This window comes from Pieris brassicae, chromosome 13 (assembly GCF_905147105.1).
Source record: "Pieris brassicae chromosome 13, ilPieBrab1.1, whole genome shotgun sequence".
NCBI lineage: Eukaryota > Metazoa > Arthropoda > Insecta > Lepidoptera > Pieridae > Pieris > Pieris brassicae.
In genome coordinates, this window is record NC_059677.1 from 2,896,817 (window position 1) to 2,909,384 (window position 12,568).

General features: G+C 36.3%; 1 protein-coding gene across 4 annotated transcripts in view; it reads right to left on the bottom strand.

Moving 5' to 3' along the window:
* LOC123717779 (NAD(P) transhydrogenase, mitochondrial-like) overlaps positions 1-12,568 on the bottom strand; it is a 36,530-nt gene that overhangs the window by 8,496 nt on the left and 15,466 nt on the right. For all 4 annotated transcript variants that reach the window (XM_045673961.1, XM_045673962.1, XM_045673964.1 and 1 more), the window contains exons 9-16: positions 12,214-12,414; positions 9,563-9,643; positions 8,705-8,850; positions 6,636-6,724; positions 5,076-5,160; positions 4,030-4,143; positions 2,606-2,772; positions 61-198 (exon numbers count right to left, since the gene is read on the bottom strand). In XM_045673961.1, the coding sequence (XP_045529917.1) occupies positions 61-198; positions 2,606-2,772; positions 4,030-4,143; positions 5,076-5,160; positions 6,636-6,724; positions 8,705-8,850; positions 9,563-9,643; positions 12,214-12,414 (1,021 nt within the window). The remainder of the gene's footprint in view (positions 1-60; positions 199-2,605; positions 2,773-4,029; positions 4,144-5,075; positions 5,161-6,635; positions 6,725-8,704; positions 8,851-9,562; positions 9,644-12,213; positions 12,415-12,568) is intronic.

Genomic DNA, 12,568 nt, shown 5'->3' on the forward strand with positions numbered 1-12,568 from the left:
CGTCTGTTACCAGGTCACCATCACCCTGAGAACGATTAGTTGAAGGAGCTCGTGACTTACGTGAACGTAATCCCGCCAATGTAAGTCCCGAGGAAGAGGGATGTCTTTAGGGTAGCTGCTGTGGGGTCTAAAGCCATCGCCGGGAAATCGTGCATGTACGTCGCTAGGCAGGTTAAAACCGCTGCCATACCAACCAAACTGCAAAAAAGTTTTTTTAATGATGAGCTTTATTAATGAATCCATACGATTATTACATTTCTTAATACAGTGGATATGTCGCTACCAACCAGTTTAATTAGCCGTTCAATTAACGGCCTAGCCTTTTAACTAAACGACGCCGTTTAACTAGCGGCCTGAAAGATATTCCGCGGTAGCGTTTGTTACAACATTTAATAAACTGGCTGGCTAAGGCTTAGGCCATTCGTACGATAGTGAGCACGTGACAGAAATAACTGATGACATAAAAATATTTCTTTAAAAATGAATCTAGTTGGCCGCAACATGTATATAACACAAACGTTTAACTAGCGGCCTGAAAGATATTCCGCGGTAGCGTTTGTTACATCATTTAATAAACTAATGCTTAGGGCATTCGTACGATAGTGAGCACGTGACAGAAATAACTGATGACATAAAAATATTTCTTTAAAAATGAATCTAGTTGGCCGCAACATGTATATAACACAAACGTTTAACTAGCGGCCTGAAAGATATTCCGCGGTAGCGTTTGTTACATCATTTAATAAACTAATGCTTAGGGCATTCGTACGATAGTGAGCACGTGACAGAAATAACTGATGACATAAAAATATTTCTTTAAAAATGAATCTAGTTGGCCGCAACATGTATATAACACAAACGTTTAACTAGCGGCCTGAAAGATATTCCGCGGTAGCGTTTGTTACATCATTTAATAAACTAATGCTTAGGGCATTCGTACGATAGTGAGCACGTGACAGAAATAACTGATGACATAAAAATATTTCTTTAAAAATGAATCTAGTTGGCCGCAACATGTATATAACACAAACGTTTAACTAGCGGCCTGAAAGATATTCCGCGGTAGCGTTTGTTACATCATTTAATAAACTAATGCTTAGGGCATTCGTACGATAGTGAGCACGTGACAGAAATAACTGATGACATAAAAATATTTCTTTAAAAATGAATCTAGTTGGCCGCAACATGTATATAACACAAACGTTTAACTAGCGGCCTGAAAGATATTCCGCGGTAGCGTTTGTTACATCATTTAATAAACTAATGCTTAGGGCATTCGTACGATAGTGAGCACGTGACAGAAATAACTGATGACATAAAAATATTTCTTTAAAAATGAATCTAGTTGGCCGCAACATGTATATAACACAAACGTTTAACTAGCGGCCTGAAAGATATTCCGCGGTAGCGTTTGTTACATCATTTAATAAACTAATGCTTAGGGCATTCGTACGATAGTGAGCACGTGACAGAAATAACTGATGACATAAAAATATTTCTTTAAAAATGAATTTAGTTGGCCGCAACATGTATATAACACAAACGTTTAACTAGCGGCCTGAAAGATATTCCGCGGTAGCGTTACATAATTTAATAAACTAATGCTTAGGGCATTCGTACGATAGTGATCACGTGACAGAAATAATAAAGATGAAACATCTAGACACAAAAAAATTAAATAATCACTTGAGTCTGTCATATCTAAATTCACTTTACTATTGTCACTACAGTTTTCCATTGTATTTGTTGTTTTTCATTAAACTTTGGAAAACACCACCAAAGTTGTGGTTTACCGACGCCATATTGACAGTTTGAAGAGTTTAAGAGTGGCAGAAAGAGGAACTAAAATGAAATAAACAGTCAACAGGCGAGGCAAGTAATGAAACATCATCGATTCAAGTCATCTGCCTAGCTGTTTGATCAACTGGCTGAATCTTTCTGGCCGCTAGTTAAACGGCGCTGTTAAGTTAAAAGGCTAGGCTGTTAATTAGACGGCTAATTGGCTGCGACAGATATATACAGTGGATATAGTCCGGAATTTTAAACAAAATACTACCTTGTAATCTTGTAATCAGATCCAATGATAAGATTCTACATATTATATATCAAATATATAAAAATCTCGTGTCACGGTGTTTGTAATTAAACAACTCGGAAATGGCTTGACCGATTTTCAAATCACCAAACCTATCGGTTTGGTCCGCGAATCGGATAACATCTATTCTTTATACCCCTATTTTTTGACAAATATTTTTGTTTTTATTTTTTTAATGCTGTATGCATACAACAATACAAAAAACCCTTATATTTATATAATTTATTCCATTAGTCTAATGTATATTTGCACTTCTTGCCTACTTTATCCAATTTTATATATTTTTTCTCTTCTCACAGTGGTTGTCTGGAAGAGATCGCTCGAAAGCAATGACTGCCAGTTGCCATCCTTTTTATTTATTTATGTCAATTGTATTATTCAGTATAGAACATCATTCAGACCGCAAATTGAGCGGCTCATAAAGCTAGTTGGCTACGACATATATGTTACTAATTTACTCCCCCCAACCCAACCCCTGCTACCTCCATCCCACCATCAACATAAACCTACCTATGAAAACCGGCAACAAGTTGTGGCAAATCGGTAATTTCGATTTTCTTAGCGATCACACCACCTAAAGCCCCACCAATGCCAGCAACACCCAACATTTGTGCGAACACCTCCGCACTCGGTGTTAACGCTCCCAGCGTGGCCGCTATACCCCCAGCCACGCCAATCTGTATATATAATAAACAATTATAAAAACCCTAAAAAACATAATATATAACACATATAGTTAAACAACTGCTGGTGCCGCGAAAGATTGATTAAAAACTCGTAGTTATTGACACACATATGTGGGTCTATATATCACTGAATATGGCGACAATCCAGAAGATCTAGGTCTAGAGATGATGAGAAATTGGTATCATTTATCAAATCCATGGCTATACCACTCATTATTATTATTAAAGGAGCGAGAACAGTGATACACACGTGGTTGACAAACGTTCTGTAAGACGTAATGTAGTAGACGACACACGACTCCAAAATCAGTGACTATATCGGGACAATGGTGGTGGGGATGAAGTTGGCTTGAATTTCTGAGTTAGGGTTCCCCCGCCCTTACCCTATATTTTGGCTCGTGATTTTAGGGCCGTGTATCTGTCTGTCAGACAACGACAGCTGACAGCTGACAGTAGCGCCATTGCATATTAAAGAACTACCTTTTAATTATTCAAAATTGTTGAGGATTTAATCAATCTTTCGTATAGGCCGATACACAACCTCATATTACTAAAGAATCATCAAATCGACGAGCATTTACCCAAGATGCCACGTTTACAATAGTACAATAGTAGTGTAACATGTATTTTCACTTCAAAACAAATGTTATAAAACTACTATTGCGATCAGATCATTGCTATACCAAAAAAATTGGTAGAAATAAAAACAAATACCTAAAACGTTATATTTATAGCCATGGAATCATTGCTATACTAAAAAAACTTAAAAATGTTGCTTTACGAAAAAAACTTTTTATTATTATTTTGATAGAGCAATGATCTAGTGATCTTTCTGTCTCAATGTTTTTACAATGAACAAAAGATAGGCTTACGTCATCAAGATTACAATGAGCTGGCGTCACTTGGGTTGAGTCTGTAGCTACGTCTTTTTGTTTATGAATGCCTTTTCTAATCATCGGTTGCAATCGGTATTACAAAAACCGGTACGGATTCGATACTCTTCAATAACATCGAAATCGGAAACTTGGCAAATATATATTTTATTTGCCAAGAATTTGAATATTATACATACTGAAATAAATATATTTTGGATTGTTATTCAATGAATTATGGTGTGTCATTTTAATTTTTACAAGAATTTTTGTTTATACATTTTCGGATTTTAATTAAGAAAAATTAAAATAATTGTTTGAATTAAAAATGTATTAAAAAGTATCGAATCTGTTCCCACACGTATAAAACACTTACCATTCCAAGATAATTTCCCTTTCTAGCTGTTCCTTGCGAACTAAGACCCGCTAGTGCGCCCACGCAGCACAGAGAAGATGCGAGATACGCCATTTGATGGACTTCAGGGTATCCCTAACAATATCGTCATATGATAATCAAATACATTATATAAAAAGTAAAACTATAAGCTGTGTTTGATCAGTGTTGGGCTAGTGGCTTCAGCGTATGACTCTAATCCTAAGGTCGTAGCTTTGATCCCCGGCTGTGCACCAATGGATTTTTTTATCTACGTGCACATTGAACATTCGTTAAAACGGTGAAGGAAAACTTTGACCCAACACGACCGCGTGTATCAGGCACAGGAGGCTGATCACCTACTTGCCTATAAGACTAATGATCAGAACCAGAGAGAAATCTGTGGCCCAGACCTAAAAATGTTGTAGCACTTATACATCAATGTGTACTTGTACAAATTTCAACATGTAGTAGTTCTACTGATTACCGGTATTATTCGGTATACCGATATCGATAAAACATATATCAAACTTCTGATATACCTATATTTGATGTCATTGTTCATTTTTTCTCGCTTGTTCCGTACCTTATAGTGAAACTGACATAAATTAAAAATCCCTATTTTCCCGTCCTTATTCGCTTAGCTCCTTCTCTATCTTCCTTTAAATTTCTTCTGTACAAACATTACCTGTCCACATCGTATCCCTAACTTACCAACTACTTAATGACGTGAGACTTATCTTAAATTATCGTGATTTATGTATCTTTATACTTTTTACTTTGAATGTTGTCAACATCATCTTTTTAGTTGGTTTTTTTTTTGTTCCTGTTTAGTTTTGTCTTGTGTGTGTATAACATGTATTTTTTCACTTCTTGCCTATCTCATGTAATTTAAGACATTTTTTTATTTACTAACAGTGGTTGCCTGGAAGAGATCGCTTGAAAGCGATAAGGCCGCCAGTTGCCATTGCAGTTCAATTTTTTTATATTGTAATGTAACGAAGTGTATTTAATAAATAAATAAAATAAAATAAATAAACTTCTGATACCTGCATCGCAGTCACGATGTATCCAGCTAGCAACGCCGTAGCTGGTATACCATATAGATAACCATATTCCGGGGGATCACCAGGCCTATAAATAAATTTGGAAGTCTGAAATGAGTCATACTCTATAAATTGTAATCATATACAAATAAATTGTTATACTCAAACCACTCCCAACATTATCACATACTAAAATGTCGCTGATAACCTTTTAAAGTCGGTAAAAATACCGTCAAAATCTGTTATAACGATATCGAAGGGACAACTTATATTTGGTCGTAAAAACCGATCACGTTGTTAAGTACCTAATACATAGAATTCAGCCGCGACTTTGATTTTGGTCAATATTACCGGTATGTTGTTCTAAACGATCTCGTAACCGGTTTTGACTGAAGTTTTCCAGTGAGATATGTAACCTTACATTAGTTACACATATATATTTTAGTAAATAATTAGAAGCGCAAACCAAGTGTTAGCAATTGTCACACACATGGCACCAACACATGCCCATGAACAACATGGAGCGTCATACATTGTAATACAATATTCTTGTTTACGAAGTCTAAAAATATCGACTTTACTTGTATTGAAGTCCCTTAGATAAGCCAAATTAGTTTTGTCACCGTCACAACCCTACTACTCATAATTATTTTAGTTATAAGCTCATATTTTAAGCCATTAATTTGAAGTGAAACTTCTTTATCGGCATTGTTACCGATTACCGTTACGCGCCATCTATTTATTGTCCCTACCACGGTTGATTCGAAGCCATTAATAACAAAAATATACAATAACATTAACAATGATTTTAGTAGTAATAAGGTAAAATGAAATATTTGAATTCATGTCTATGATAATAAAAGCCTTTTGTTAAACTTTATCTAATTTAACTTTATAGAACCAATTTCTGTAAAGTTGTATATAGTAGATCATTTTTCGAAAAATAAGCTCATAAAAAAGTTTCACTTCTTACGTGTGTACACGCACACATTATTAAAACATCTCCCATACATCAACCGTCACCGAACTGAAACAGTGCCACATACTCTTCTGGGCCGCCATTTTGAAATGTCAAACTGACGTTATCATTTAGATCACAAAAAAATGTATTTAATTTAATTCCTTGCATTATTAACTACAATGAAAAAGTTTTCATTATCGAACGAAAGTTCTGATTGCTGGATATCTTAAAAGGTATTACATTAATAGTACAGGTGACAAACCCATCAGTTGTTCCTCAGTTTGAGTCACATTTATTAAAGCCTAGAACTGAATTATCTAGATACTAGTACTAGTATACTTTCCTTTATTAAGACATTTCAATAAATTATTAAGTGACTTCAAATCATTCCCCTTATAATGGTTATATTTAATTTACTGGCAATACTAATATCCATGACAGCGGCTCTCTTACCGACCAAGAATAGTCTGTGGCACTGTACACCTGCATTTGTAAATACAAAGCAATTTCTTGCTTCTAAAATAGCATTCGTATTCGGAAATTAATCCGAATCGGAAACGAATAATCGAATCGGATTACCGAAAAATACCGTCGGATTTTACCTTTTAAACATATCCAACATACGTTGAGTGACCATGAATCCTCCAAAGACGTTGACGAAGGAAATCAATGCAGCAGTACTTGCCAGCCACTGTAAAACATTAACGTGATGTAGATATAAAAACATCGTTTATTGTCAAAGTATCTTTTTAATGTAATAGGCAAATGGGCAGGAGGCTCACCAGATGTTAAGTGATACCGCCGCCCATAGCCCTAAACAGTGGAAAATTCAGTTAGATTAACTATGAAAAATCCACAATCAGCCATGTTCGAAAGACATAATTTAAGTATTGTCTTTTGTTAACATAGCTTTTACACATTAAGAAAACACTTTTAAACCGGATTGAAGCTATGTATTATTATTATAAAGTTATAATTATTTACATAATTTTACATTTTAATTTTTCCGACGCTCCGCGTGCTTTACAACGAGCGTGGCACACACCGTAACGTTTCCGTATCCAATAGTCAAACATTTCGTGACCACCTAAAACTTACAATTATGTGGTGTAAAGTACTGGAAAGTGGAAAATAATATTATCAATAACGCGTAATTCAATCCCGCCCCGCATCGTAACGTTTTACAAGAAAACACCCCCCCCCTCCCCCCCCCAAATTCGTTCCGTAATACGCTCCCTAAGACTATAGCTGCAAATACACTTTTTGCCAGTATATTAGTCGATTTCAACAATTACGTAGTCGTCCAATACAGCCCATGTATATACCTAGGTAACACTGAAATGTTTAGAAAATGAAAAACGGCTTAATGCAGAATGTTGCCAATACTTTTAATGTTTTTCGAAGTAATCTCTGTCCCTCTCTACGCATCGTCGCATTCGATGGAACCACTGAGAAAAGCAGCCCATACTTTCTTAGGGGTCTCTTCTATGGCTTTCACCGCATATTCAGGGCTCGTGAAGCGAATACCTCGAATTTTATCTTTAGTTCTTGGGTATAAATGAAAGTCACAGGGCGCCAGTGCAGGACTGTATGACGGATGTCTCGTTATCTGGACACCTGGTGTTTCTGGTCGTCGGTTAAAGTATGGGGAGTCCATCTAGTACAACGCTTCCTGACTCCTACCAATGCCTAGGCTTATCTGCTGATAAGTCACTCTCTTATCTCCTCTATCATGCGTCGCACAGCACTGTTGTTATCTTCAGTAGTCGCTGTTAAAGGACGTCCCTCACGCGGATCTTCATTGAGATTGCTACGTCCACACTTAAACTAGTTGAACCCATTGTAAATAGTGGCACGAGATGGGGCTTCATTAAGAAAAGCTAATCGCAGTTTATCATAGCTTTGTTGTTGAGTAAGCCCACGACGAAAGTCATAATAAATCATTGACCGAAAATTTTCTCGCGTTAAGTTCATTTTCACGTGTAACAAGAGTTTTCGATTTGCCGCCAATTCACAAAAACAAATGACAAATGAATGCAATATTATACATTAGGCTACCAAAGTGTTCTAAAATTGAAATTACAAAAAAGTTTTCATTAGCAATGTTTCTAACTGGCCAGTTCTAAACATTTTCAGTGTTACCTACGTACGTATCGAAATATATTTGTTTTTTTTTTAATAACGTTATGTAACTTAGTATCGTAATTTTCAAAACCGGACCATATTATACATATATAATAATTTTTTATTTATTGTAGTGTACCACATTATACATATAATACTGCATCTACTCTATGTTACAAGCTCTTTTAACATATATGACTGTTTTGGTAAACATAAATGTTATAAAAACAAGAAATCGGTACCATTATCATCCGATGTCTATTATAATATGTGCCATGGAAATTGCCATCATGGAAATTTATCGATATAAATCGAGATTTTGAAATTAATATGTTCCGATTTTGAAATTAATATTCCAATTTTGAAATTAATGTTCTGATTTTGAAATTAATATCCCATTTTCAAATTGATAGATACCGATACGGATGTGAATAAGTATATCAGTACATATTATCGAAATTGGAACATCTTAATATGATATTACAGACCGGCAATCACAAAAATAACCCAAACTTTCGAAGTGTCTCTGACTTTTTAAAGTATTTACCTGAACGGGCGTCTCAGGCACGTATCCCCCGCCCATAAGCAATAATCCGCCCACCGCAGTAATTCCTGACACGGCGTTAGTTACAGACATAAGCGGCGAATGGAGGGCTGGAACCACGCCCCACACCGTGTGGTATCCGACAACGCCTGGAATTAAACATTTTAAATGTGAAACCCTCTCATAAACAAAGCAATAGATTGTATTGGTTATGGTTCACGTATCCCCAAAAGAAATCTATTGGTGTAAGGTCTCTCCGGACCTTAGATGGGGATCCGGTCATCTAATCAGTACATTCCTACCACTCCAAGTAGGAAAACATTCATTCAGAACATCTGCTTTCCTACTATTATGAGCCGGAACTCATAACGGAACGGAGTCAAACTCAAAAGCTACTGAACTGAGACCTGAGCACGGAATTTACTGTGGTAATCATTCATTCAATAATATCATTCTAGATAGATTTACGTATGTAAATTCAAGATGGTCACGGTTGCCCATGCGCAGAGCGCCCGTTGATCTTGGCCTGCTAGTTTTCTGTTTATTTTATTTTTAGGTCAGATAACATACAGTGTTGTGAACGAAAGTAAGCAATCTCTCAAAAATAATAGATATTTTTGTAGAAATCACCGAAAATGCATTTCGTTTTCAAGCACAGACAATGTGTGGGTAATATATGTAAAAAAGTAAATAATTACTGTTGACGTAATCACCAAATATGAAAATCACAGATAATAGTGCTTACGTAATACTTGATCCGCCCCTTACAAATAAAAATATAATTACAAAAGTCACTATTAAACAGATGGAATGGACTTGTTTAAGAAGTTAAGAAGACTTTGACTGAGTGCAGTCATTTACCTGATAAAGCCAGCGTCGTCGTCATCGTGGTGAAAGCGGGATTCGGTGATGCCACTCCAAGACCGATCAAACTCGCTAGACCTGTAAGAAATATGCACAGGATCAGCAAACCTCCCTTAAAAAGTTCCACGTACAATCAGAGATCTTTAGCTGGTGTTACGCTCTTGTATTGCTAAAGATACAGAGCAGTGACCTCTTACAGGACATTGGCGACCAAGGTCTACAATCAGCAGAATTTTCCAAATTCCAATTCGTCCGTAGGACTTGAAGTCAAAGTTCAAAATCATTTATCAATCATATATGTAACACAAAAAAAAATACATTAAATGCTTCTAATTTACATTTGCTGCCAGTCCTCAAATCAAGAGTGTAGAAGAGAAGAACTGGCAATAAACTCTCCGCCACTCTTTTTAATCTCCAAGTTTTTGTTTTCACAACGTTTGTGAAGGGCTGCAACCATTACACCATGTTCCAAATGACATCTTAAGTAATAAATTAAAAATATTTGTCTTAGATTGTCAAAGATCCTCGATCAGCCGTAAACATGGTGAAATAGCAGCACGCACTTACGTCCTCATGGGAACAACACGGAATTAAGGAATTCTTTGCGATTATATTGTTACGAGCTAGGGGATCGGATAGAAAATGCCGTAGATTTCTTCAAGGGTTTATTTCTTGAAAAATCAATAAGGAATTTATGGGCACAAATTAATTGCAGAGATGCACTAATTACACACACCAATCACTAATTACTTCACTTATGCACACTTCACACAGTACTTTATCACTTGTATTCACTTTATCGCTTCAGTGTTTCTCTCGTGTTATCGCATTCCAAACTAAAGGCGACTAGTCGCGTTTCGGCTCGCTTATATATCCCTGGGAATAATTCTAAACAATATTCGACAACTCTCTAGGCAGGCTTGCTACTGAGTAACGATTGCACAATTCTAGAACGTCCGCACTCTTTGTCTCTTTCGCACGTTGCTCCGTCCTTGTCGTTCGGCGTTCTAGAGTGCTCAGTCTAGTTTCGAGAAAGTTCTGATCTTCTCTCTATCTCGTATCAATTCGTCCTTGTCTCACACCTTGAAAGTTTGGTCTAGAATATTCCTTCATCAAAGGGGTATACCTAGGCCTGAAAACGTACCACTCTACTACACATGTTCTGAAACCGACTGAAAAAGGTTTCTGCTTCCTGAAAACTAGGGTAACATTATGGAAATTACAATTTTCTAATATGTGATTGACCCTCTCCTGAAACGTTCAGAAATCATATTACAGCCTGCTGAAAAGTTCTCTAACTAGTGGAAAAATCTAGAAACATTGCAGTCAACCCGTCTTCGTAACAATAATATTATATGATATTTGGTTGTGGTCTGATTTTTTGAGGAAGCATTGTTAAGTGCCTAATCTGCTGTTTTGATATCTTCTTTTTCTGCTTAATGAAAAAATCCTGGTATTTTTATTTTATCTTGTATCTATATTAATTGTATTTTTAAGTCAAACTTCTTTATTGGCGTTGGAATAAATTTACCGTCATATTTTTCCGTTACGTGCCATCTTTTTCTTGTCCTTACCACGGATGATTCGAAGAGATTCGAAGCCATCATAACAAAAATATATAATAACGATAACAATTATAGTAATAAATCTATTACAATTAATGAAATTCTGTAATAATCTTAGTAGTAATGAGGTGAAATGAAATGAATATTCATGTATATAATAATAAAAGCCTTTTGTTAAACTTTATCTAATTTAACTTTATTTAACCAATTTCTGTAAAGTTGTATATAGAAGATTATTTTTCGAAAAATAAGGTCATAAAGAAGTTTCACTTCTTACGTGTGTACACTAGTACACGCACACATTTTTTTCCGTAACATTTATTTTAACCTCAATTATACTACAATTTATATAAAAGCGTTTGTAACACATACCGTAGATATAGTATTATGTGGTAAACTTGATGAAAGGAGGAGGCTCATCTGACGTTACGTGATACCGCCCATGAACACTCAATTCTCGAGTGCGTTGCCGGCCTTTAAAGAATTGGCACGCTTGAAGGACCCTAAGTCGAATTGGTTCAGAAATACTTTAGCAGGCAGTTGGTTCCCTATAGTGGCCCAAAAATTGCCTTAAAATCGCAGTTGTCGAACGACGGACGTCCGATGATATGATGACTACTAATTAGTAACTTTAGCAGTAAGACCGGAGGCGTGGCAAGTAACACACACACGAGATACATGAGATGCATAGAGATTTTCCGAGTTATTATTGTCATTTTCTATCAGCGCCAGCCGCTGGAGCGCTTACCATCATTATATGACGTATTGAAAATCTCACAAAAAGTTAGAACCTCGTTTTTAAATACTAAGCTAATAAATCAAATGACAAATGATGCACGGGACGTATCTGAGGTTTATTTGTAATTTTTTTAAGTTACTTTATACACGAAATAACAGTTTGAAAAAAAGTTAATTTAACTAAAACACTTCTATATATAGTTAAGTTAATTACTGTACTGTAAAAACCGCAACGCAATTGCATCAACAACCGTTTAAAATCGGTAATTTTTACTCCATCACTCAGAATTGGTGACGGCACTGTCAAAAACATACTGGAGTTTAATATGCGGCAATAAAACTTACCCGTGGAATACAAAAAGGTATCCTTCAAGGTTTCGTTGAAGGGATTGGGCGGTTCAGTCTTAGCCACAGCGGCGGCCTTAACTTGGGCGGGCGGCATGCTCTTGGTGGGCGGGGGCGGCCAAAGCAACTCTCCGGCCTTTAACACGATCGCCCCACGGGTAACTTCATCTTCTAGGTCGATGTTGAAATGGTCGTTTGTACCTGTAGATAACAATTTTAATTGGAGACCTATGATGGTTCATTACAGAAGCTCAATAATATCGTGAAGAACTCGACATGCCATACGATGTCATGCATGCAACGATGCAGAGTATCCAGGGCCTAGACCCCTAGGCAGTGGCGGATTTACAAATGT